At 34.7% G+C, this 27306-nt stretch overlaps 2 protein-coding genes and 1 long non-coding RNA gene across 5 annotated transcripts; 2 read left to right on the plus strand and 1 right to left on the minus strand.

Annotated features, from left to right (window-relative positions):
- Window positions 1–7004: 7004 nt before the first annotated feature.
- On the plus strand, window positions 7005–10153 carry LOC120328234 (lysosome-associated membrane glycoprotein 1-like). Of its 2 annotated transcripts, none has more exons than XM_039394668.2 (5): window positions 7005–7176; window positions 7637–7941; window positions 8016–8181; window positions 8251–8415; window positions 9163–10153. In XM_039394668.2, the coding sequence occupies exons 1-5, from the start codon at window positions 7131–7133 to the stop codon at window positions 9315–9317; spliced, it is 837 nt and encodes a 278-aa protein (XP_039250602.2). In that variant the 5' UTR covers window positions 7005–7130; the 3' UTR covers window positions 9318–10153. The 2 variants fall into 2 exon arrangements, with proteins under 2 accessions (XP_039250602.2, XP_039250603.2); XM_039394669.2 differs by having other exon boundaries at window positions 8486–9192.
- A 2719-nt stretch (window positions 10154–12872) lies between these two features.
- Window positions 12873–26995, plus strand: LOC120328803 (uncharacterized). Of its 2 annotated transcripts, none has more exons than XM_039395342.2 (16): window positions 12873–13390; window positions 13691–13785; window positions 14196–14400; window positions 15578–15790; window positions 16119–16261; window positions 16614–16857; window positions 17148–17324; window positions 17866–17904; window positions 18321–18365; window positions 19958–20064; window positions 21079–21295; window positions 21534–21707; window positions 23588–23736; window positions 23817–24057; window positions 24658–24837; window positions 25497–26238. In XM_039395342.2, the coding sequence occupies exons 2-16, from the start codon at window positions 13738–13740 to the stop codon at window positions 25652–25654; spliced, it is 2340 nt and encodes a 779-aa protein (XP_039251276.2). In that variant the 5' UTR covers window positions 12873–13390; window positions 13691–13737; the 3' UTR covers window positions 25655–26238. The 2 variants fall into 2 exon arrangements, with proteins under 2 accessions (XP_039251276.2, XP_039251277.2); XM_039395343.2 differs by lacking the exon at window positions 25497–26238 and adding an exon at window positions 26322–26995 and having other exon boundaries at window positions 12875–13390.
- On the minus strand, window positions 21302–23624 carry LOC144425218 (uncharacterized). The gene is made up of 3 exons (XR_013477382.1): window positions 23490–23624; window positions 21824–22214; window positions 21302–21488 (listed from the first exon to the last, which is right to left on the minus strand). It is a non-coding gene; the product is annotated as an uncharacterized LOC144425218 (long non-coding RNA).
- Window positions 26996–27306: the final 311 nt, after the last annotated feature.

Below are 27306 nucleotides of genomic sequence, written 5' to 3' on the forward strand. Positions count from 1 at the left end.
TGAACACGAGTATCTGCTGTTTGATTAAGAAAAGGTGTCTTAATAAAGAAGTTCGCCGTATATAAAACAAGGGAAAATGGATGACAATCGGAGTCAACAAGAAAGAGGACAAATACCGGTAAAGGTTTATGAAAATAGTGAACATGGACAGCATCAATCAAAAAATTTGATCAATCGAATACAATACAATTTTATTTTTGATCTTCCGTCTACAACTTGACAACAAAGAACACAAAATAAAAACACAGACAAGGGCGACGAAAAGATCGGGAAAGTGGGCAAAACCTAGAGCAGGGTGGTCCAAACCCAGGCCCGCGGGTCACAAATGGCCCGCCGACTCATTATCTGTGGCCCGCGTCGCAATATTCGGGGAAACAAAAAATCAAATTTGGTGTTGTTTCGTCATAAGCAGAAAAATATTTTGCCATATTGTTACATCACTAATGTTACTAAATTGACTAGTGTTATGGCTAGATGAGACTACTGTACTAGCGCAGTTGTATAGTTTGCTTGCCCAGTCAAAATTGTAGACTGGCTTCCTTCTCTTGTCGGGAATATATGCTAACAAAATAGGCTTCATAAAACACTAAATATCGAATGAGTAACATATTAGCCTAGGTTGGTTATGTCTGATAACTGAATATTAATGTAATGGCCGATCAATATAATTTCTGCCGGGTGTTTTTTTGCAACCAGCCTGAACAGTACTACAAAAGATGCTGCCTATATGTCAAAAAATTTAGTAATTACCTTTCTGTACCTCACATTTGGTAATCAATCAATCTGCAGTTATATGTAGGTTATTTTGTATAAATGAGTTTGAAAGGAAAGCTGACTAATTCAAACAGATTTTTGACTGGATATGGGTGAGGAAATATCACAATATGCTTGCTTAATATGTCTGCAAGTTGTGTCGGTGGCAATCTAAAAGGACATTTTCGCTTTATGACCCTTTCTCCCTTATGAAGAGTTTGAAGTCTTACGCTAGATATAGTAAAGTAAGATTTTTGCACGTTTTAGTGAGTTTTTCGGTGTGTTTTGCGTTTCTTAGCTTGATGAATATTGATCAATGTGTTTTTACCTATTCTTGGAACAATACAAAAATAATAGTGTAGTCCGCGATGACGACAACCTTGGACCACCCTTACCTAGAGAAAGGTTTATAGCGAACGCTGCAAGCGTTTGTGCCCATTGACCCACACTCACACACAAGTGGAAAACACATCACAGCAATTATACTGAATATTATTATACGGCGTGTTCATAACCACGAGAAAGTAAAATTCACGGGCAAATCTTACTTGTAGAATTATAAATAAATTTTGATGAGCGAAAGTGTTGAAAACAATTTTAAGTCATGTGACGGTGCCTGTGCCGAAAACAAAAAGTAGACAGCAAACATAAAAACTCGTTTCGGGCGTTGCTTCTTGTGGTTGGAATTTAGATAGTTTTCACTCCAAAATTTGAAATCCTGAGCATTGGCGAATGATGGTCAGTCATTAACTTAACATAGTCAGATAGATCTGACACCAGTTACCGACCCAAAGTCTCGAGTATGCATGCCTTTTCCGTGAAATACATTGAATCAGGCCTCGCTCTCCCTGTGTCCAGTTCAAATACCATGTTTCCTCAATATTATTGCCGGCACTATGTAGAATTATTCAAATTTATTTAACAAAATTCTTCCGTTGTTTATCGTTCCGAGTATATTCGGATTATTCCAAATAAAGTCAAATTCAGCAATAAAGTTCAAAGGTGATACTCTATTTTAATATTTTGTTGAATCCCCACTATTATTTTTGCCATAGAGGACTTGAGACAAAATCATAGATGAGACGACCTTACACATATCAACCTCAAGGGTGCTCGGGAAATTTTAGATAACTATGAAAAATAAATGAGATGAGGGGGAACACGTCTTACACGAAGAAGGGTGTTATCCAGTCTAGAAGCGATAAGATTTAAAATCCAAATACTGCAAAGTGCGTACATAGCAGGTGAAGATTATCACAATATTACAACTTGAACTGATTTAGGTAATTTTCAATTTGCTCTTGTATTTTTGCCATTTAAATATAGCAATTTAGTGCTTCATACCTTTAGAGTAAATGAGCACGTGAACTGGACTTATATTCGAATTCTGTCATACACGGTTAAAAGTATTAGAAATGAACCAAAATAAGTAGCCATGTTGAAATTACTTTAAAACAAAAATAAAATATAGTATCTCTACAATAAAAACATTGTGGGTATAAATTAGATTTAATGCTATGGAATAAGGTCGGTGATGCATTTTGATTGAATATTGATATCCAACAGTGCCAATTTATTGGCAATAAAGAGGGACGATTAATTTTACGCCATTTCATATAGCTGAAAATTGTACATTTATTTTAGTATATATATATATATTCACCAAATATATTGCAACATCGACGGGATACATTTATTTTGTTAGACCAATAACTTGATCAATTTACTGAGATAACAATATTTGTAATAGCTTCAAAATAATATTTGGTGGTGATTTTAAGTGTATTTGTAACTTGTTAGACAAAGAAATTGGTGCAAAACATGTTGCAGATAATAGTGTGAAGGTGATGGAAAGTGTTGTAGCCAAATATAATTTACTGTTTTTTTAGCGAAATACTCACCCACATGCCAAGAAATATAACTGGAGGCAAATTACTATCGGCCAAGGCAACCCAATAAACAAAGGCGATTGGGTAGAAGTTATGTTTCAGAAATCTTGTAATCAAATATTGAGAATGTGGTGATACTGGCACAATGTGTATCAGACCATGATATACGTATAATTCACATACATGTGAATGACAACATTAAAAAGGGTAGAAGGTACTGGAAATTGAATGCCAGACTATGTAAGGTTGAACATTTAGTAAATGGTATTAAACTTATGACAACCCAATGATTTTTTACAAAGTCATGATAACCTGATATATATTTAATAAAAGGGGGGATAGGGCTGAAAATAAAATTAAACATCGGGCATATCCTGTGGCAAACGCCTGGAAAATAGGGGAGAAGCAGAAGAACAGTTTGTGATTGATAAATACCAGAAAGCTCTAGTTGATTACAAAAATGTTAAGTTTAATAAAGAACAAAGATATGGGGTTGGATTATTATTAGAAGAGTTGGATAATTTATCCCAGAAGAGAGTGCGAGCAAAATTGTGAAAGGAGTCAATTAAGATGGAACAAGGCGAAAAATCTGCTTCTTATTTTACCAATTCAGAGAAACATAGGCGGCGAATTAAATTTTTATATACATAATTCAGGCTTAAGGAGACTTTCATGCACGGTAATTGTTGTTTAAAACAAGTAGGCTATGCGATGATCAGATAAATGAACACAAAAATGAAATAACTACGTCAATGAGCCTAACTTAGTATGAACAATGGGGATAGGGATGAAGTAACTCTATTTTCACAAGCAATTATTGTTTGCTTCGCATGCCTAATTATCGAAAAATCTTTGAATGCGATAATTGTTTGGTGCTTAGGTGAGACATTTATCGGTTCCCAGCGTCGTCAAATTTATTAAGTGATCGACTTCAAATTTCCATCCGAGGTTAAAAAGCAACCGAAGTTGTTAGAAAAATTGGTTGTAAACTGCTTTTTGAGGAAGATTGACTCTGGTCGGACGAAATGTTACAGAAATACATTTGTGTTAGTGTGCAGCTGGACTCTTTAATTGGATAGAAGTTATTAGATTTGACGGCTCAATGAGGGAAAATTGATTACGTGTCACTGTTCAGTTTCGTCATCATCTTCGTGTTTCCAAACAAGAGAGCTATGCTCAAATATGTGGACACGTAGAGTCACATAATTTCGATGACGTCATAGCGAAAAAAAAAGCAATTGCCTTCTGGAGAAAATTTTTATCTTCAACCACTGAAAATTTCAAAGCAATTGGTCCAGTATTCGAAAAGAAAAGCGATTTCTTCAAAACGTGTTGATGGAGACAAATAATAACAATAACAACAAAATTTTGAAACGATCGTTATGTCCACTACGTGTCCAATAAGCACTTTATTGCAGTTTCAAGGAAACGTACTCAAAAAAATGTAAGCGACCTTTTTTGTTATTTTATAATGTGTATCAGCCTAGTTCAATGCCAGTGCAATTTTTTATGCATTATTATCGTTCGCACCAACGACTAACATGTTCGCACTGATTAAATTGAAAAGTTACTCATGAAGCGTGGATAACTTAATTTGATGTGCTTGATCATAAACTAATTGCAGAAAAAACAAAAGAGCAATGCTTTGTTTATATGCTTAAACAAAGTATTTATCCACAGCGGCCATTCTGTAAAAAAATGCTCAAAAACACCGGATTAACCGGACAGTAAAATAAAATACAGTAAATACAGGATATTGTCTTAAATCAACATCTGTGTAGTAAACCAACGCCGTAGACGAAAATGTGGGGTTATAAAATAATATATCAGGACAGATTCAATCTGGTCAGCAGGAGGTAAGTCGCTTTTTCAGTCACGATATGTGTGCTATTTTTTTTTATCCCGCTAGTGTATATGACTATTAACTATTGCACAATACAGGAGGGAGGGTAAGTTCCTGAAACAGAACAGCGGGTCTCGTGACTGTTATTAGTTTGTCACTCGTGAGCAACTGTTGACTAGCAAAACTTATTTGACGCCCTTTGAATAACGCACGAATTGCCAGATTGAATCGTCTCTTGTCTTCTTTTGTTCCATTGTGTACGGTATGTGATGCAACAAAGGACCGAAACGAAGCTTCGTACATGATTATATAAAGAAGGGAAAGATTCGTTAGCAAGTTAAGGCCAGAAAAGTCCTCTCCTAGTCTTTGACACTTGTCACCTTGTTAGTATGTTAGTTGACAAACCCTTTTACTCTGTCACAGTTATTTTTGGTACCCTAAAGCCAGAATTCATGGATTTGTTTGGTTGTTTCTGATATCATAGACTAATATAAATTAGTAATTAGACTAATGAATTAGGATTCCAGTAAAATTGTTGGTTGTCGCGTTCAGACGTTGCCCTTTCAGCCTTTGGCAGTTCAGCAGTTACAGAGCTAAGATGGGACGGTAGGATGAGATTTACCGTATATTATTATCCCGCGGGAGAGGAAACAGCTTAAACATAGGCCTATGGCGAACCACGGCCTCTCGTCCCGTTACAGGGTTAGGTATGGTACCAGTTCATGTCTGCATGTACAGATGTGGAGTAGGTATGACTGTATACAGGTACCTAGGCTATAACTATAAGGTATGGAGTTGGTAGCCAGTCACGGTATTCTGGTATTTGTCCCAGGTGCATGGACTTGATGGTGGAGGAAATTCGAAATGTGCGATATAGTCTACTGTAAAGAGCGGTGAATTATTTCTGAAAAAACAAAACATCGTACATTTTTATAACAAATGGCAAATCTGCAAATGGGTGGATCAAAAAAAGAAGTACAAATCATGTGTAATCAATTCGCCAACTAAATTTTCAACTAAGCAGGTGTATCCAATGCCAAATAGGACATAGCGCTCCAAGCAAGAATGTCTATTTGAAAGAAAAAAAAAAATTAAAAATTTGAGCTGTGTTCTTAAATCACATTTTTGTTGGCGTTATTTAAACAGGTACCGGTACGGCATTTATTTTCACAACTCATTTTAGTTTGGCGTTCTTCAAGCACTTACTGTACGGCTTGTGCCGGTACCGATACTTCTTTAGACCCCATTATTCAGTTATTACGGTAGTACTGTATTATGGTACAATAATACCTACCTGTGCAGTATCAAAGTCAGTGTCAACAGTTTTTATATCTCTACCTGTATTGCCATCATATGCTTTCATTATCACACAATTAAAGTTAGTTGACTAGATTTTTTTTATGATATTTGACATACTTTGTATGATACAGTGATGTCTTTACAGCTTTTTATTGCAGTATTGTGTTGACAAATACATATTGATTGATTATCAATACTGCAATATGGCAATCTTGTATGCCACATACTGACAAAGGAAAAAACTGATATTTTTGAATTTTGTTTTTCCCAAGTTCCATACATAATACAATTTATGTTTTGTTTTTGCTTATTGTAAGCGAGACAGGACTGCCATGGCTGTCACACAGGCTTTATCTGTTTTATTCCACATAGTATACTTTTAAACCTTCTATCAATTTTAGCGCGAGACACTTTATTCTTACTCTAAACTTCAGTCTGTCAGTGCTAGCTTTCCTCTTGTCGGGGTACATGAAAACCACCTACAAAAATACAGCAATGCTTTATTACTGGTATTAGTTAATTTGTTAATGTTTTCCTATTCTGTTTATTGTCCGATGTTATTGATTTCAAGATAACCTAATGATTTTTAGATGTATTCATTCCTACAGTAGGCTGAGAGCATAATATGAAAGTAGTTTAACAAATGTTGTGGATCTCCTAATTGATCTTAATAATACTTTTAATCCACAACTCTTTTCTGCTTTATATATATGTTATATCTTTACGATAGTCATTTTAGAATCAAAACACTATCTTCATATTAGATATGATCGGTTCACATTTGCAAAATTAATATAGAGCTTAGTATTGTGAAATTCTTGTTGGCAACTGCAACTATAAATAAATCATGAGATAACTGCCATGAAGATAAATTGCTAAGAAATAATTCATATATCTGAATTGTTTATACATAAATTCCAATATATAATGAATTTCAGACTCTATACGTGAATTGCAAAGTTGAATATAAAATAAAACTGTTTATTTATATATTAACATAAATCTTATATAGTCAAGCGTTGAAATTGACTATTTAGTGGTAATCAATTTTCTACATCTACTCATACAATAAAAACAAACCAGATTATGTTTGCTTTATCTATACTGGTAGCTGTTTAGATGTATAGGGATTTGCCCATTGGCTTTTATTAATGTTCACCAGACAATTTGTGTGAACACCTTAACCCAGAACCTCATTATTGAGCTAATATTTTTTGTTATCTTCTTTGCTGCTACAGAAATTTATTTAAGTGCTATTTTATTCATAAAACGTTACTGAAATTTGCTGACGTATAAAAAAGGATTTTCGACAAGGAAAATACTATTCAGTACTAAGAGCCAAAGAAATGAAATTCCTCATTGTTCTTATTGCTCTCTTTTGTGTGGCAGCTGGTGAGTTCCTCTACATATTTGTATTCAACACACCTTGCTTTACAGTGGGAAAGTACACTATTCTTAATGGAACTTCGGCTGAATCGTCAATTGCTTAAAACATGATTTGATCTCTAGGAATTTTATCAGCTTTAAAAGTTGAATGTTCATTTTAGTGATAAATCATGCTTTCAACTAATTTTATACGATTCAATCATTGTATTTGATTTTGTTATAGATGTAATTCTCAAGTAATTGTGATATATACCTGATTACGTTCTACCAAGAAACATAATAATGAATTTTAACTATTGATTGTTAAAGATTTTCTGATCAATATTGATTCATAATAATTGATATCAATTCAAATTTTGCAATGGGTACAGGTTACCAGTACTATACATATTGTAGGATTAAGTTGTTGAATAATTTAGGCTAGTTTTTTATAATTTTGAAATATCACAAATCTTCTGATCCACAGGACTATCTGATACTTCAACAAGTACATCCAGCAATGGTTTCACTACAACTCAAGAACCAATTTCATCCTCAACATCTGTTAATAAACAAACTACAACTGCGGATGAAACCACAGCTGTTGTCACAACGAGTTCATCTTCTACAACCCACTCTCCCTCGATCACAACTGGTTCATCTTCTACAACCCCCTCTCCCACAACCAGCCCCATTCCCAATAATTGGGAGAGTACCAATACCTACAATTACACAAAAAATGGTACGGTGTGCTTGTTAGCTAAGTTTGCTGCACATTTTAAGAAAGACAATGTAAGTATGATTTAAGAATGATTAGATAATGAATTGATCTTTGAAATAATTTTGTTCTAATTTCGTGCATAAAGAAAATCTGGAATGTGACCAAGGATGCTGAAATAACCGATACCACTGGATGTGGTAAGCTCTCAGTGAAATTTGATGAAAATAAGTTTGAGTTGGTGTTCAACCAAACTTCAAAAGGGGCTTTCTATCTTCAGAGAGTAAACGCAGCTCTTGTTAATGGGACACAAGGTAAGAATAAAGCTGGTGTTTTGTGTATCAAATTCAAAATTTAGAGATTCAAGACATAATGTTGTTCAGAAATCAATGCGTTCAAAACTGGTCTCGCTTTGGCAAAAGCTTCAAATGGATCCTCTTACATGTGCCTATCTGGATTCCCTGTCTCACTTAGCGAGAATGTTACCATGTACCTGAAAGAAGTGCAATTCCAAGCATATTATGTCAAAGGTGCCACATTTGCCACAGGTAAGTCATGCCTATTATATTTTGGAATTGCTTTTTTCTACCATGTTTCATGTATATAAACACCTTTCAGCTCAAAAATGTGACTCGGATCTCAGCCCACTAGTTCCAATCATCGTCGGAGCAGTCCTAGCTGGCTTAGTTATTATTGTGGTTGTTGCTTACTTCATTGGCAGGAATCGTAACAGAGTCGGCTATGAAGAAATATGATGCTGGCATGCCATTCCCATTATTAAATTTTTTTTCCTCATTTTTCCACTCTTTTCATATGTTGTATTGCGGCCTTCATGCTCTTAAATTTTTTCATTGGTTGCTTAAAGGTGGCTTCACAATATGTCACAAAACTATTTTCAAGTTAAGCTATTATTGATGAAATAATAAATGAAAAAATGAATTCTGATATTAGGTTTCGGTGGTATCCAACAGTATATACTCTGTATTCTGTAAAATATGGAATGTGCTACTTCATGTTTGCTCCGTAATGTATAGTTGAGATTAACACATTGTGTAAATTTTAAATGGTTAGTTATACTATGATGCTGTGAATAAGTAAATGCCATCACATTCTATAGAATAATCCTAGTTTATATGTGCAATAGATGGCGTTTGCACTAGATAAATTTAATTAATCGGGTCATTAAATCGTTTGTGTTCGATGTTGGATTGTATATGTATTGTTTTAGCAATGAAATTTGAGTCAATCAAGCCACAACAACACTGGCATTCCTGAAACTTTTTAATTTATTGCAGCTTATGAATGCACTGGTGATTTCCCAGACAACATGTTGGTGCCGATCATTGTAGGATGCGCTTTGGGTGGACTCATCGTTGTGGTTCTACTTGCCTATTGTGTACTGCGCTCGCGAGCAAATCGCAAGTATGACCCAGTAGATAACACCATCTAAGAAACTGTATAACTGGGAAGGACGTCCTTTTCACCTTTAAATTGCTCTTCAAAGCACATTTCAGTAATCAGCTCATTCAGAACTTGTTTGGCAACTTATGATAACCAAAAGCACGTAGTTATGACTTCCAGTCACTGTGTTTGATGACTATTGATTGAAAATTATTTTTCTTTTATTGCGTGGGTGCTTGTACGATTTAGCTCCCATCGTGTAACATGTAAAATTACATATCGCAATGTAATGTGTTGATTGTTGAATACGTGTTTGCATTCTTGTGGTTTCTCTGGCTTTGTCTTTCATGCTGATTTTCTTTGTCATCCATTTAAAATGGATATGTGAAAAATGTCGGTCACCCTAATAATTCTTCTGATTATGTCTTATATCGTTAAAATCGTGAACATTTGGTCCATTTGTGGCAGAAATTAAACACGCTAGCTTCGAATTTTTAAACTATGATCGGTGACATGGTCCACTGTGTTTTCATGAATATCCGAAAATTAAATAACTGCATTGTACAAATATCAAAGGTTGCTTTCTCATCTGATTGATCATTTACAAAAAAATATGTTAGACGCATTGTCGCACGAGTTGTTTGTAATGATGATACACAGTCACGGGGTAGTACTGCACGTGTTAAGTAAATAAGTCTTTGCATGCGCAAATACCGTTGGATACCACCATTATATTTTCCCTTGCGCAATTTGTAATGTTTCTATGAATTCAGTTCAGTTTATATAGTAATATCCATTTATTGTATGCTGTGCTTTTGATTTTCACCGTTTTCAATTGAATTTGTGTGTATTATGCATAAAATTTGGAAATAAATTAAAAAGGTATATTGATGTTCTCAATACCCTGGGCATTGCGGTTTTAATTAATAAAATACTTGAACAAGATTAGCCTGGGCTGGCTTCCGCGAAAGCGAAACAATACTGGCTTAGAACTACTTTTATTGGAATAAATTTTGTTTTGCGAAACTATTCTATTCGTACATACATCCGATCCATGTATTGTGAAATACGCCGCTGATTTAAACAAGGTATTTTGAAGTTCTGTAAACAACATGATTTATATTACAATGGGACGTCACGGACTCACTTAACGTTAAACCTTCAGGTCATCTATTAAAAACGTGCTTTTACAAAAGGTACATAGGTGATTATTACAAAGGTGAAAGTGATCATCAATCGTGTTCATCATTGATTGCAGTCTTGATCGATAAGTTTTATTATTTCTAACGTTATGGATCATGAGCTAGTGTGCGAGACTGTGCTTTGCCGATGAAAACCAATATTAAATCATGCCAAATAAGAGCATTTTTATAGATTATTTTAATGCGCTATTGAGGCATCTGCTTAATACGCTCTTAAATGAAAAGCGAATAACAAACGGAATATTTTATTCGATGAAGATGTATTAAATTGTGGGCTATACTTTTTGCCGCACCCGGTATCATACCTCCAATGAGGATTTCAAAGATCGCGCTAATTTTATGCTTCCTTGTCAAAGCTAAGTTGTCATTCCTAAATTTTTGAATGTTAAAAAAAGTTCTGTACCTATATGTGTCAAAGCGCAATTCCGGATTTTAATTTATGTCCGCGAGCGAATATGCAACATTTCGATTTATTCGCATCGGCACCGTCCTGGGCGCCTAGGTAATGGATATTTGCGAGTTTGAATATACATTCAGGAAAATAGCAGGTTTGAGTCAAGTTTCCGGGAACATGACTGCAAATCTGCATTGGTTACGTTTTTGGTCTTCAGTCATTCGGTGAGTAACACTAAACCGACTTAAGTGAGCACAATAAAGCTGATGTGTTATTTCGCTATGAAGATTTTTCGGCATTGGCAGATAGTTACAAGAACGCTGGTGAACGCATCTACCAGTGAGCAGTGACTACAGCTATACTCAATATATATACTTAAAATAAAATATTCCGAATATATACCCGAGAATTTTTCTTGGATATAAAATTGTACATTGGCCATTATATATTGGAAAATCTATTCATACATTACAACATATATATATATAATTCCGTACAAATGCAGTTTTTTTCACTTATACACATATGAGCCTATATATACTTAATTCCGTAGTTTTCCATCTCTCTTTGATGAAGCGCACAACTGCTGTTGTGTCGGATTTCTGTCGTTGTCCGTCTGGTCATAGTCCTTGTTTTTGCACTGTGTTCATTTTATTTCAGTGTCAAAATGTCTGAGTGGTTGTAGAAATCTGACTGCTTAATCCGTCAATTCTACCGATATCGGATAGAGTGGTAAAATAACATATTCGCGTTGGATTGTAACTTTTGGTGCTGTGAAGGGTATTTCTAACGACTGATATCCTTTATGGGCGAGCAGAGGCGTAGCCAGGAAGCGAGTCCATATCTCTCAGACTTTACTAGTATAAAAAACTTTTAAAAAACGATCGGGTAGAGAAACGCACCGGGTGATTACTATCGAGGACTGATTGTATTCGGTTTTTTGTCTGATTCATCGCGTTTTTGTGTCGAATACCGCTTACGAGGAGGTGCTTGTTCTAACACCATGAAATTGAGAAGTATGAAAAGTACGGTAGGAAATGTGCATTTATAATTTGACATAATGTATTCTTATAATTTGCATGTTACTGCGATACTCTATTAATGAATTAAATAGTCATTAATGTATTTATATATGGATTGGATGTGCGATAGACGATGCGTCACGCTAATAACCGAATTGCGTAAGTCATTTTTAGCAGGTTTGAGAAAAACGTAGAAAACTTCCCAATGATATTGTTATGCCATTGAGAGTCAATAATTTGCCATGGTTCAATTTTTTGATCGTAGCCGGATTTAAGTTAATTTGTATGACGCAGTTAAGTGACGTCATACTGGCGCAATGTGACTTGGGCAGAAATGTGTCTATGCCTTGGGGACATACGCAATTTTGCAACTTTACAATATCCACCAGTCCTGAAAACTAAACATTCCAAAAACGAATGCAATTGTCAGTATCTACAATGTCTAATTCCCAAAATAGCTAATCAGTATCAATTACATTATTTTTTAAGTTTAAAAATATATATTTCATCAATATAACACGATCTGCACACCCACCGAAATAAAACTAAGATTAAGTATAAAGTATAAAACAGCAATGCACCCAATATAAAAACCAACCAAGGTGAATTGGACTCGGGCAGTGAATATCACAAGTGCACGTCTTCCTATACTGTAGTATAAATTCAAATAATACGCGCTAAGCTAGAATCCGAGATGCAAAAACTCGAAAATACTTCGCCTAGGTTATCTTGCCTTTGCGACGTCACAATAGTCCCGCGGTAACAATGATAATTCATTATGACAAAACAATCGCATAAATGTGCATGTCATACTAAATCTCCATTTTTATGGGTTTCGGAATTCTTAAAATAAAATCTGAGTTAACAGACAGGTGCGCAGCATTACATAAGTACCTATTTTATAAAAAAAAAACTCAAAATCGATAAAAATGACTTACGCAATTCGGTTATTAGCGTGACGCGATGTTTTTATGAAGCTGCGTTTTTTATTAATTTTGCATTGGAGTTGGGCGGCTTCAGTTCCGACGTTAAAAGTCTCAGAATCTGTGGTTCTCAACCCCCTTTCTTTCGTGGCCCAGTTGCGTTGCACTAAAATTTTGTGGCTCATGCAAGGCAAAAACTACAGGAGAAACAAAAAGCGATTCCGCAAAAATAGACACTCCACTTAATAATTAAAACAAAATTGCCACTCCCTAGCAAAAACAGCATCATCATTCATTTTTACTACACTCAAATAATATAGCAATAATATTAGAAACATTGATTGGAATTTTCTAGTAGGTTTGTGGCGCACCTGAAAATGTTTCTGTGACCCATCAGTGGACAATGGCCCACTGGTTGAAGACCGGCGCTCTAAATCGATAAGATATTGGTATATGGATAAAACATAAATTGCACGTCTGATACAGTTCGGGCATTAATGCATAACAAACACCATACTGGATTTCTACTCATACGCAAAATTTTTACTTTACAGGTTCATCATGGCCAGCTCCAACACCAGGTATGCATATTACTATTTTATATTTGAAACGGAGCCTAATATAAGTATGTGAATATTTAATATTCTATATCGGGTTCGAGTCAAAATTAGATATCATTTAATACCCATCTAAAACTTGTATTCTGAAAGTACAGATATGAAATCGAACGATGATTTCCTATCCCCTTATTTTCAGGAATATATCAATTTGTCCTAAAGATAAATAACAATTGTTACGCTATGTGACTTAAAAGTCTTAGATATGGGTATTTTGGTCTCTGTATCACTTGAGATTTGATTCAAAAATGCTATCATTTTCAGTGGAATGGGAGGCCAATGCCGATGATAAGACGTATTTTAAGGCCGATATGGCGATTCAATGGCATATCACGTACAGCAAAAATGCCACTCCAACGGTGAGTAACCGGTTATTTCATACTTTTTAATGTCTCTTGACAAATGCCTCAAATTTACTCTTAACAAAACTAAGCTTTTAATTCCCGAGATCAGGGTTGTTTCAATGTGTTTCAAATATGCGTGTCCGTGATATAGCGTGATAAGGATCTTCTCCAATCTCCATATAAGTTTCGCTATGCGTTATATACTAGATACTGGTGTGCTTTCGCCTTCAAATGTATTATTTTTTCTAAACTGTTGTTACCACGCCTGTTATTCAGATAAAATTATAAAAAATATTTTGATAATTTTTTGCCATTTTACATTTAGATGATTTTTTTTTGCGTTCCTGCGATATTCAAAAATAGCACCGTTATTGATAAACGAACATTGAAAAAAAACAAGAGAGTTTTAAATAATGTAATTTTAGGATTTGTACTTCGAGTTCAAAGATCCGAAAAAGTTGTCTGTGGAAACACAAGATGAAAATACTACCACGGTAATGTTTATGGACGATACAGGGGAACAGACCCTGACGTTGACGTTTATGGTAGATGAGGCAGGAGATTTCTATAAACTTTCTTCTGCTCAGTTATCTTTTTGTGTAAACAACATGGCTTTTCCAGATGCCGACAGTAAGTATCAATCTGGGGTATACCGTAGGCTACTTTTGCTAGAAGTAATATATATGTATTGATGACATAACACGTATGACTGTAACGCGTACATGTATGTAGTAGGCCTATTATAAAAAGAGAAAAACAACATCAATTCAAGACAACCCTCTTATAATACACATTCTTATTATTGAATATCTTATTAATACACAGTACACACATTACAAACTTTTGAGTCTTTTGCATAGTAAATAATCTTCATGCTTGCCCCATCATATCATGTATATCTGGGCCTTGTAAGAATCCATTAGGGCAAAAGCATATATCGAGGATTGGTTGTTGGTTTTGTGGAAAACTAGAACGTTTTCGTTTTAATGCTTCAATATAAAAACTTTGCCGTTTGTCAACCCAGGAAGTTATCAAGCAGAGTGCTGTCATGTAATACAGCCACTAGCGCATCGAACATACTAGAAGCGGCGTTACCTTTTTTGCACCATAACGTTTTATAACAGCTATAAGCTTTTTAACTAGTTTTTGAAGTTCAAGATCGAAGTTACCAAATGTACTTGCAGGATTAGCATACATATATGGCTGTGGCTAAACCGAGATTTCCGTGGCACCACAGGATCCCGCCAACACAGTTCAGACGTTCCGAAGTTTACCATTTAAGTCCGGGTCTTTTACATGGGTTCCCCTCGCCTTTGGGTTGTTTCATTGGGATACCGATTAACTGAAGAGATCGAAACCACTGATATATAGTTAAAATTTCATTTATTACGTCATAGTTCATTTGAAATATTAAAAGGTTTATTATGAAGTCACAAGGTGTTCACGAGACGCAATGTGGAACCACAATAGATTTTCCAAGCTTGCAAAATATCACGTATGAGGATATCACACAATTTGCATTGTTCCGTTGCTCCTCGTAAATGAAATCCTGGGTACGCCACTGAACACAGCAATACGGCTTCAAAATTCATGACGTGTAATTTCATTGTGTGTTTCTTTCGAAAAGACTGCTATTTGTGTTTGTGAGAATTTTTTAAAAATTCGCTAGTTTTGGAGGAAATGAACAAAAGTTTCAATATTCAAATTATATTTTAATAATCAATTTATTCCTATGTTTTTCGAATTAAATTAATACATATCTTCCTGATAATTTCAATTCATATTTACAATATTAATTCCAATGTAGATATGAATAAAACTATCGTTGCTTCGGCGAACTTGAATCTTATGGAGACCTCTGTGGAGATGTCGTATATGTGCTCGACTGAGACACAATTCAGACTTACTTCCAATGATACGACCAATGATACATCCATATACGTCCGATTTACCTCGCCAAGCAAGAAATCTCTTCAACTACAAGCAATTAGATTTAAGAAAAAGTCTGAGTATGGATCATGTAAGTATATATACGGTATATATATATACCAGGTGTGAAAGCTCCGAGTTCATTCTTCAGTTTAGTAATTTGAAAGAATTGTTTTATTTTGCAAAAACCACCGATTAAATCAGTTAAATTCACTGGCTTAGATTTCCTAAATTTCGCTTTGAATTTTAATAAATATGGTACTACTTTTTCATTGAATTCAAGTGTGTTTCACGACATGAAAGCAAAAACTTGTATAAATATTTCGAAGCTGCTGAAATATGCTTCTCCATAATAAACTCCATTTTTGGTTTCACATCTTAAAAATTCAATCATCTCTGACAATGTTCATCAATTTCAGCGGCCAAATGTCTCACGGATATGCCTCCGACAGCCATAAATATGTCGTACAAAGTTTTATCTGACAAAGAAAAAAACATATGTGCTAGAATTGACTCAATCATCAATCTGCTAAATATTCAGTACATGGCCATTGATGGATCGGTAAATATATATATACTTATCAATTTATCATACTCTTTTTAGTATTTGTATAACTTAAGGGCGAAAAATATTTCATTCAATCATATCCCATACAAAACCGTAAATACAATTCTAGTGGAACTGTCAAGAATTCACTATCCTCTAGGACCGATGTACAAACGTTTGCTCGAGATATTTTTCAGCAAAATATGTTGAATTTTTTAGAGGAAGAAGTTAGGTCTTTCTTTTAAAATACCATGTTTCATTCACCGTGAAAATCATATAAACTGTGAGAAGAAATGTTATATCGATAGCTTTATTTTTCATCGTAGATGCAAATATTCGAATGATTTCTATTTTTGTTTTTATTTAGAGCATGGTAGCCAACGTACCGTTAACGGCCGATGCTACTGCAACTGGCTCCTGTGAAAAGAATTTAACAACTGTAATGATTGACCTCGGGAGTAAACATGGAGTTTCTACAGGAAATTTAACCCTGTACTACGTTCTTAAATCAGTGACTTATGCATATTACGCCGATGATGTACTGGAAGCAGTTTTGGACAACATCACATATGTATATGATCCAATGTCGCCGTATTTTCCTAATCATGGATGTAAGTTTTGATATCATAAATTATCAGTGAATATCGGTAACATCGATATTTACTGAAAAAGTAGCAAAATGACAAAACCCGATTTTAAGCGGAAAAAATTTAAAAGCAGAAGTTGACCGAAATTTATTTAGTTACTACCCCAACTTGAAAACACTTGCTACCATGTTTACTTTGGCTAAGTTATATTCATTCGAGTGCCAAGTGACGAATTTTTACATATGGTTGCTGGGACAAAATCCAAGGAAACTGGATATATATTTTACGATGACATTTTTAACTCCCTTTGCCAGCTATGAATGCGAACGAAACCATAACTGCTGCCGGTCTCAATGCATTTCAAATTCCTGCTACCATGTCCTATGAATGTAGTGCCTCAACTGGAGTTAACGTCACTGAAAAAATGATGGTCAATTTCACCGACACCAAAATGCAAGCATTCAATCTACAGGGCGGAAATTACAGTACAGGTACGCGCTATCAACTATTTGGGCTAATATATTACTGGATGGGCTGTCAAGAATCATTTGAAATATGGATGAGTTTCCTTTTATCGACTTCCTCATTTCTGTAACAATCAGCAAGATATCAAATGCGATGTTACAATCAAAATTTAAACAGAGCTCACTTCTTATCAAAGACAGGTTTTTAAACATGACTGTAAAACTAGGACTCGTTTTTGTAATTTTGGTGTTAATTATCAGTTTTTCCCAAAGTTTTCGAAGGTTTAGGTAGAAATCAAACTGTCCTCGGAGCAGCTTTAGTTTAGCTTTTGTTGCAGTCCAGAAAAAGGTGTAATAAAACTAGCTTTAATTGAATATGTAAGGAAACTAGTAAATGGCAGAAAGTTCTGTATTTTGTATCAAAATGAAAATTTAAACACGTTTGCGCCATCTCGCGATAACACTTTCAAAACTGAATCAAACAATTTGTTATATATATTTTATTTTAATAATGCTGATTAGGCGTAAAATTTTCTTACAATTATCTCACTTTCATTTTTAATTGCAGCTTCTAATTGCCAAGCCACCCCCACCACCGCCATACCTGGTAAGTATGTGCTGCAGTTATTTTTATTACGAAAGTGCAGTACATGATTTTATCACAACAGACATCACATTCATCATCCAAATGTAACGAATGTAGTGTGGATACAAAAGTCAGCTAACTTGCCAATTTATGCTCGAATATCGATTTTTCGTACCATGAACACTATGTGCGCAAGATAATCTCAGGAAAGAATTTGTTTCTTATATGACGAACATACTGTTTTGTTCACTTCTATTATGTACCTGAATCAAACCTGGAATGTTACACACCTCACTTAAATCGGACTTGGTCCACGTTGCTGTCTGTACGATGATATGGGTTGAATCGGAAATTTTGACAAGAAAATAAAAAAATTTTCAGCTCTGTTTTGTTTGCGTTAAGTACGCCGTTTATTGATAACAATTTATATTTTGCAGTTACGACACAACCTATTATACCGGATCCCTCACTGCCGACATCAAGTAAGTCAAAAACTATTTGAGTAGCTTTGAAGATATTAAAGTTAGAACTCGACCGATATCACTTTTTGGCACCGATACCGATATATCGGCCAACTGGAAGCCGATAACCGATATTAATAATAAATCATATTGTAAGCCACAAAATGGGCTTTTACGATGTACGTCGTAAGCCTGTAGTTTCATTTTGATATTTATTATCATTGCAGTCAGACTTTTATTTAATCAACTCCAGTTAATGTTTGAACAAACGTTATTCTGTAACTTTTCCTATGACTTCAATCTCAGTCTTCCCTTTTCCAGGTACAAATTGATATATTTTATATAAATTGATATATTTAAAGTGAATCTCCAAAATTAGGGTTTTGAAAACTGTTGAGAGTTGAAATTTCACAAACTCTTAATACCCTATTTGGTCAATTATAATGGATTCAGTTTTTTTTTTTGTGTAATTCTCAGCAAAATGATAAGCAACTCTTAATATGGATAAAATTGTTGCCCGAGAAATTCAAAATTGCATTCAGGGAGGTCATAAATTCGGAATTAATTTTAGCTTTGAGTTTTCTGTACAATGCTCCTGTGATCACTAACTCAACAGCTTCAAATCGATTCTCTTTATAGAACTAGCGTTTTCTGTCATACTAAATTTGCCGTTTTCTCATTGTGAGCTCTCTCAAAATTGTTACTCGGATAATAACTTTTAAGTTATAACCATGCATGAAATGGCTAATCATCTTCATCATCTTATTTGGTCAATTATAATGGATTCAGTTTTTTTTTGTGTAACTCTCAGCAAAATGATAAGCAACTCTTAATATAGATAAACTTGTTGCCCGAGAAATTCAAAATTGCATTCAGGGAGGTCATAAATTCGGAATTAATTTTAGCTTTGAGTTTTCTGTACAATGCTTCTGTGATCACTAACTCAACAGCTTCAAATCGATTCTATTTATAGAACTAGGGTTTTCTGTCATACTAAATTTGCTGTTTACGCATGTGAGCTCTCTCAAAAATGTTACTCGGATAATAACTGCCATCGGGCATTAGGAGAGACACCTATTTAACGCAAAATGAAGGCAAGAGAAATATTGGAAAACCAGTTATGCACGGGCGAGAGCCGTTCAAGCACACAGCCCGACGCTGGCCCGGCTAATGCCGATATATTTCGGCGGTTTACTGCCGATATGATATATCGGCAAACACGCAATATCGGCCCAATATATCGGTCCCGCTCTAATTAAAATTAAATCGACCCAAGTCCGAAACATTCTCTTTCTTTGCCATGACCTCACATACTGATACATACGTCCAACACTGTGTCGTGTCTGATCAGTGTCGTATAAAGATTGACGAATGAAAAGTATCAAATAATTAGAGTATGCTGATTAATTAAACATAATAAAAAACGTACAGGCCCCAAATGGAAAGTGCGGACACTGAAATTTTGTTTAGTGTATGATATTTTTATCCCAGTGACGGCAGTGAGCATACTTACAGCACTTTTACATATTATCATAATTTACGCGTCGTGTTCCGTCTGATGGAGATCTTCATATCAGAAAATGATCATTGCATTTGGTAAATTTTTATTTCAGGCGAAAGGAGGATCAAAGATGGAAATGATACGTGTTTACATGCGGTCATTGGTCTGCAAATGAGAGTTTTTTATCAAGAAAAAGATAAACCAGATGGAAATCTGACGGTTTGTAATTTGTCGACGAAGATCTGCATACATGTCGTTTATGTTATGAGCGTACCATCACAATATGTATCACTTAAATGTGTTTATCTGTATATTATGACAGGCTCGGCGGATTAGCGCATCTTGCTAACCGTTAGGAATACACTATCCACCGCACCTCTGATTACTTTGCGTAGGTTCGCCGGCTCCATTCCCTCCACCATCAAGTCCATGCTTCCGAAAACAGATAACTGACTAACTAATTCCATACCCGACATGGGATGGTACCTGGACGAGAGGCCGTAGTTCGCTTGAGCCGTCTTATCGACTTTCGTCCCCGGGGGATAAGTATGTAAATCCTAACCTTATGCAGTACTATAAACTGCTAACTGGACGAGAGGCGTGGCTAGTCAATATGATTAAGCCGTCTTATCAGCTTGCCTCTCACGCGGGGTGAATATGTAAGGCCTATTATTATGCAGAACTATAAATCTTCACCAAATTTTTGAATTAACTCTCCCCTGTATAAATTTATATAATTCCATTATAACTGGGATTAGTGGCAAAAGAACATGTGGGTCTTCATTACCGAAATTAAAACTTTGAGTAATTCTTTAAAACCTAACATTGATTCACATAAAAAGACGACTGGTTGAAAGAATGTATGTTAATTTCACACCTCATAAAAAGTACGAACACAATTTTCTCAAGGCGTTTTTTGTTGTGCTTGAAATTGTTTGTATGGAATGGAATGGAAAATTGGGTTAGGGGAACATATATACCATTGAGCCCAATTGTTTTGCTTTTTTTCTAACCAAATTTTGTCAATTTTGGAAAACTTAAGATAGGTGTGATACCAAAAAGTCTTTCGCCAGCATTCGATGCCAGTTGGAATTGCGCCACATAGTGAAACTAATCATTTCATATGTCGTTGCTTACGTGCTTATGTAGAAACTTAGGATTTATATATGTAATTGATAAAAATAGACTTGGTAAGTAATTTTGTTTTTGATGAATATATATTTTAAATTTCAGGAAATATTTTTCAACTTTGATGCGGATAACTGTACACAGTCCGCAGTTTGCACAAACTCTTCAAATGCTGTCATTACTTTTGACCGAACCGCGGACTACGAACAACAGCTCGCTTTAACATTTACTAAAGATGATAAATCGAAAATGACTTATTTAAGTCAAGTTGATTTGGAATATACTATCAACAAATATTTTCCGAATGCCAAGGACACATCAGGTATATAAAATCGAGAGGTTTCCGGTACTTAAACTCCAGTATTAGCGAGTTGAGTTGTGGAATGACTCAGACCATCGTGATAGAAAGATTTCCGACTCTGACAAGTTGAAAATTCAGACTTCCGACTGTAACTTCAATAGCAGCAAAAACTTTGTAATCCGTGTCCTATTTCACATCCATCGGTTTCATATCTCTATAATGAATTGTATGTATTCTTTATAATTCTTTAAATTTACAGGAAAAAAGAAGACATACACCAATACGCAAATGTTTTTGAGTGCTTCGGATACTAAATCCTATCAATGCAACAGCACATGGACTGATGTGCTAATGAGCAATGATGATAATGTTGTTGTACGAATTGTACCTTTGAAAGTTGAACCATTTGCTACATCAGATAAATTTAGGCCAGGTAATTTTTTCAACTTTTAAACAAGACACTTGTTGAAATAACTGTCACAATATTTGAAATTGAAATTATTTATTCTCTTATCGTCTCTCATGCGAACAATTTACTGAAGAACTTACACTACTCATTCATTTCATATCCAGCTTTGTGTAGACAGTCGATGATACACGGTTCTATCACAAAACTACAGGAACATTCGATATCTCTAATCCACTGGTTCTTTTTTTTCTTTGCGGCCCATTTTCGTTGCTCAATAAATTCTGTGGTTCAATAACTTTCTCATGCAAGGGAAAAACTACAAGAAAAACAAAAAATTATTTTCGCAAATATAGACACTTTGAATAATGAAATTGTGAATTACCACCCAGAGCCAAAAAGCAGAAGCATGATTCATTTCAATCAAAGTTAAACTAATTTAACCAATAACCTTGGCAATTTTTAATAGATTTGTGGCCAACCTGAAAAATTTTGTGTAGCCCAAAAGTGAGCTATGGCCCACTGGTTGAGAACCTGTGCTCTAATCCAGGGGTTCTCAAACTTTTGGTGTTGCGGAGCCCTTGGAAAGGTTGACTATTATTCACGGAGCCCCAAAATAAATGTTAAAGTTGTTACTTTCAGATTAATATTCCTGAGCAAGTTAAAAGTACTTTACTTAATTTAAATGCTGAACCTTAGGGTTAATACAAGTCATACATAAATCTAAATTTCAAACATAAATTATATATACACTAAAGCTGTAAATTTGACACTTGACAAACATCTTAATAAATAAGGGGTCGAATCTTTTCCCTTTTGACATGTTTGGAAGACTTAAAAGGCCTCTAATAACGTGCGCAATTGCATTTTGTTACAATCGCCGATTTTTTTCGTCAGCATGGCGTGTCTTTGAACCTTTTAACATCTTTACGCCGGTGTTTATTCTCCCTAAATCAAAAATTTCCCTCGGCATATATATACATGTATAGTTACACAATGACGACGTTATTCGCTTTTTTGTTCTCGTGGGGAATTATGAGTTCAATGTGAAAAACATGTTACCATATTATAGTCATCGTTACGAAATGCTAAAAATAATAATTAATAAAGAGATAAATCCGCAACTAAAATTTCTTGATTGAAAAGCGGCATTCTAAAATAATAAAACTAAAACTTAAAATGGAAGATCACAGGTTTGGTTTCAGCAGACTCACCTCAGATTGAAAACGTATTTATAGACATTGTAAATCACAAAAATTGGTGTTATGTTAGGTTTTCATCGTAGTAACTGCGAAATCGAAACAGAGTCAATTGTGCGCGCGATGTACCTTTTCCCCCATTATGAAACTACCGACGGAGCCGCACGCAATCAATTGTGCGCGCTCCGCGATGTACCTTTTTTTTCATTCTGAAACTACCGACGGAGCCGAATGCAATAAAATAAATTTCAATTGTTCGTTAAATGCTCGCATCGGTCATGGATTAAATATTTTACGCAATAGAAATCTCTTTATCCGTTTTTTTTAATCGCGAAGAATGTTGCGCGGAAATTTCCGATTCCAATTTTGAACCACCACCCTCTTAAGAATCCTGGCTGCGCTCCTGCTTATAAATAATGTCATTTTTTAATTCCGCCTCTTTGCCTTATTTCGAGGCTATTTTGTTGTCAGATTTTATCAAAGCTGTTATTGCTTCTTATTAGAACAGTTACAAAACTAGTCAGTATTTTGAAAAGTAATCCAATAGCTCGCGGAGCCCCTGGGTTTCTCTCGCGGAGCCCTGGGGCTCCGTACGGAGCACTTTGAGAACCTATGCTCTAATCCATACGTGTCAGTTTTATTTTAAATAAACCAGTCTTCTCTCCAAATTCAAATTATTAACTTTCCAATACATTATTCTCCATTCAGGACAAAAATGCTTCAGTGACCTTCCAGTTCCTAAACCAAATACAGGAAAATGGTACGTCAACAGCACGGGCAAGAACGACTCTGTTTGCGCTGCATTCGAGTTCTCTTCATCAGTAAACATCACGTATGGATTGTTAGTCGATCCGAACGTTAGTATAGTTGTTTTACATGCTTTTCTTATGCAAATTTCTGTCGGGTTATATCAAATAATTACATATTTTTGTTGCAGCCTAAAACAGTCACTATTCCTCTGGACAGCGTTAAGCATAACGTAACTGAAAGCTTCGGTGTTTGCATGCCAAATACAACAGTTTTAATGATTCCGATGGACAATGGAATGATGAATTTTACGTTTGAATTTTCCAAGAAAAATATCAGCAAAGACGGAAAATCGTTCAAATTCGTCATGACAACCGCTACGATAAGTTATTCAACCAATACAAAATACCTTCCAAATCACGAATATGTTGGTGAGAATTTAAAAAAAAATTGTATAATTTGTAAACATGTTAAAACTGTTATGAGATTCAGTTGTTTTATTGCGAACAAAATCATATGCGAACATCGATACTTTTATATATTTCACTAGAGATTCTACATCTTACATGGACAAACTACGACCCGCGGGCTAAATCCAGCCTTTTATGTAATTCAATCTGGCCCGCCTGATACAGCCACAGCCAAGCCAAACTCAAACTAAATTTTGATGTTTTAGCTAAAAATAACTCAAGGAATTTGTTAAGATTGCGATCAAATTTAGTTTGAGCACGAGGCTTATTGTTTTCCACTTTTGTCCTCGTAACACTGTAAATATTGTTCATAAAATGTAACTTATTACGTCACAAATACATGAACCGCCAGTCTAGGTGGGAAACATTTTGGCCCTTGGTCCGAAAACCTCGCCCAGCCCTGTTCTAAATGCTGTATTGTGAACTACAAGATGCAATCCAAATATATCTCCTGCAAATATATGGGCTATAAAACTATATCTGCAGGAGATACTAATCTATAATAATGTTTTCACCACTCGGTTTTAAATATTATTGCTTTATCCTATCTGTTGTTTTCAGATGGAGGAGTGGTAATGTTGACCAACAATACTTTGGAACTATTTTCCTCTGATCAGGCTCACTCATACAAATGCACTACAAATGTTACCACCGGGGTACAAATGAAAGCATGGCTTTCTTTCAGCGATGTGCAAATTCAGCCGTTTGGCGTAAGCTCAACAGATGGTCAATTCTCAGCAGGTAATATAATATGCTCATTTTTCTTTGTTATTGGAATAGTAAGTACTCCATATAGTTCTTATTAATTAGGTCATTTTTATAATTGTTATATGAGGTTTTGTATATTACTGCTCAACGTATAATATACATTGCGTAAGAATTTTTATTCCAGAAAGGAAGATGCGAATTTATGACAATATGTGCGTCATGAATTTACATATAATTAAAATATTGTTTCGATCAAGGACATTAATCAAAAGAAAACATGTCGTTGTTACTACATATCAATCTTCACTCTGAATCGGTTATTTTTCAAACTACAAAGGACGTAAAGTTGTCTTAGTTGCGTTTACAGATGAATTTTAAATATCAATATTCCATTAAAATATTTCGTCGCTATCGTCGAAAATAATTAGTGAATTTTAATATTACGGACCAGCATGGCTATGCTATTTTAATCTTTATCGCTATTCTGAACTAAAAGTAAGTGATCAACTTAAGAAGGCGGAGAAAACAAAACGAATATCATTTGGTTACCATTAGTAACTACACATTAATCTCAGGCCTTTGTTCACCACAATAGGGCACCAGGCACTAAAATATAAAAAGTTGAAGGAGATGAAAGTGATCCTAGAAATTTTTATAATCACGAGCAAACCATTTCACTTAATTGTTAACAGCTGATGATTGTTCTGCGGATGATAAGTTATCAAAAGCAGCAAGAATTGGAATTTTATGTGCTATTGTTATAGCTGGAATTTCCTTGCTTACCTGCGTCTGTTGCTTTGCATACCGAAAATATAAATTGAAACAATCCGGCTATAAAGCATTCCGATAATTTTTGTATTATTAATCACATGCTATCAAAACGCCATATTACTACAATTCTAAGATAAAGTAATTTTAAACACAGTTAAAGTTTATCGAATATGAAGCATATTGACTTGACCGTCAGTGAGTTCTCAGCATTAACTACTATAGGATTACAGTGAATTGGCGTGTTTTGAAAGCATGTGACAAACTAAACGTTTATTTCTAATTTTACGTTACTACCATTATATGTGTTATGCATTATCCGATAATTGCCTTGCACCTTTGTCCGGCTATTTGATTTTCTGTTTTATATATATATATATTTGATCAGCACGCTTCAAAATCATTGTCCCTTTTTATTTGCTCGAATTATTGTTTATTTTGCATGATGTGAAATGACGGTGAATAATTAGCGACAGAAAAAATATTGAATAGCCGGACAATACTGCTAAACTGAACTAACATTGAAAAAGAAAAAAATTATAATGTATTTTTTTTTTATGTTTACCCGCTCATCATTCACCGTCATTCAACCCTTATCTTACTGCTCTTGCTTACTTTATGACCAATCTTATATTTCTACCAAACCGTGCTATTATATTTTGACTTTATCTGTGACCAAAACCCACTCCGATTTTCTCTATTCGAATTCCATTCTTTACCCTACACACTCCTCAATTTTGGAACAACAGCTGACGACTGTGCTGCTGATGACATGAGTCCGTTGATTCCGATCATCGTGGGCTCAGTACTTGCCGGTTTAGTCGTCGTCGTTCTGGTTGCTTACGTCATTGGAAGAAGGCGAAATTCAGGGGCTAACTACGAGACGATTTAACGAGGAAAGAGTTTCGAAAAGCTTTGGTTTACATATAGAATATTGTTCTTTGTTATCTTAACTTAGGCTTGTGCTAATAAGTTGTAAGTGTAATATTAGTTTATAGAGATGATAAAAATATTTACGACCAATTAGTTTCTGCCAATTTTGGATCAAAAAACCTCGATGAATGTATAGTTATGGTTAAATAAAATGCCAAATTCAGACTTAAAATTGGTGATATTTTAGTCTGTCAATAATTGTTATGTTTTGATTGTTATAGTTTGATTATTGCGCGCATTCTGTGAAATTAAAAAATTCAAATCTTTGTGCATTTTCTTTTATCAAGACATATATTTGTAGTGATAAAATGATTTAGTTTTGATTATACAATCCATGTTGTTTCCCAATATGTTTAGTGCTTCGATTATTCTTGCTAAAACCCATAAAATATGAATGTATGATAAAATTTTGCTTTTGATGTTTCAATATATTGTAATAAAGATCATGACATTAAGTTATATACAATAAACTTTTAATCATAAAACGATGCATGCCTTCTTTTTTTATTTGTGTAGCCATGTATGCTTTGTTAATATCCCAAAGATCATCCTTACTTCCAAACAGTGGATATTTCTCCGGCCTGTGACCCCAGGAAAATTCTTCCTATACTTAATTATTGCGAAATTGGTAATAGCTATTTTGATAATATTTTCGAAAGCGCATAGATTCATAGAACTGGTTTACATCTTTAAAATCAATATTGATTTAATTAAACATAAAACACTAACGTCGACAAAAAGTAGGATGAGTTATCTGATCTGTATTTAACATTGGGACATAAAAACTAACAAATAACAGTG

Source organism: Styela clava, chromosome 7, assembly GCF_964204865.1.
Source record: "Styela clava chromosome 7, kaStyClav1.hap1.2, whole genome shotgun sequence".
Taxonomy (NCBI): Eukaryota; Metazoa; Chordata; class Ascidiacea; order Stolidobranchia; family Styelidae; genus Styela; species Styela clava.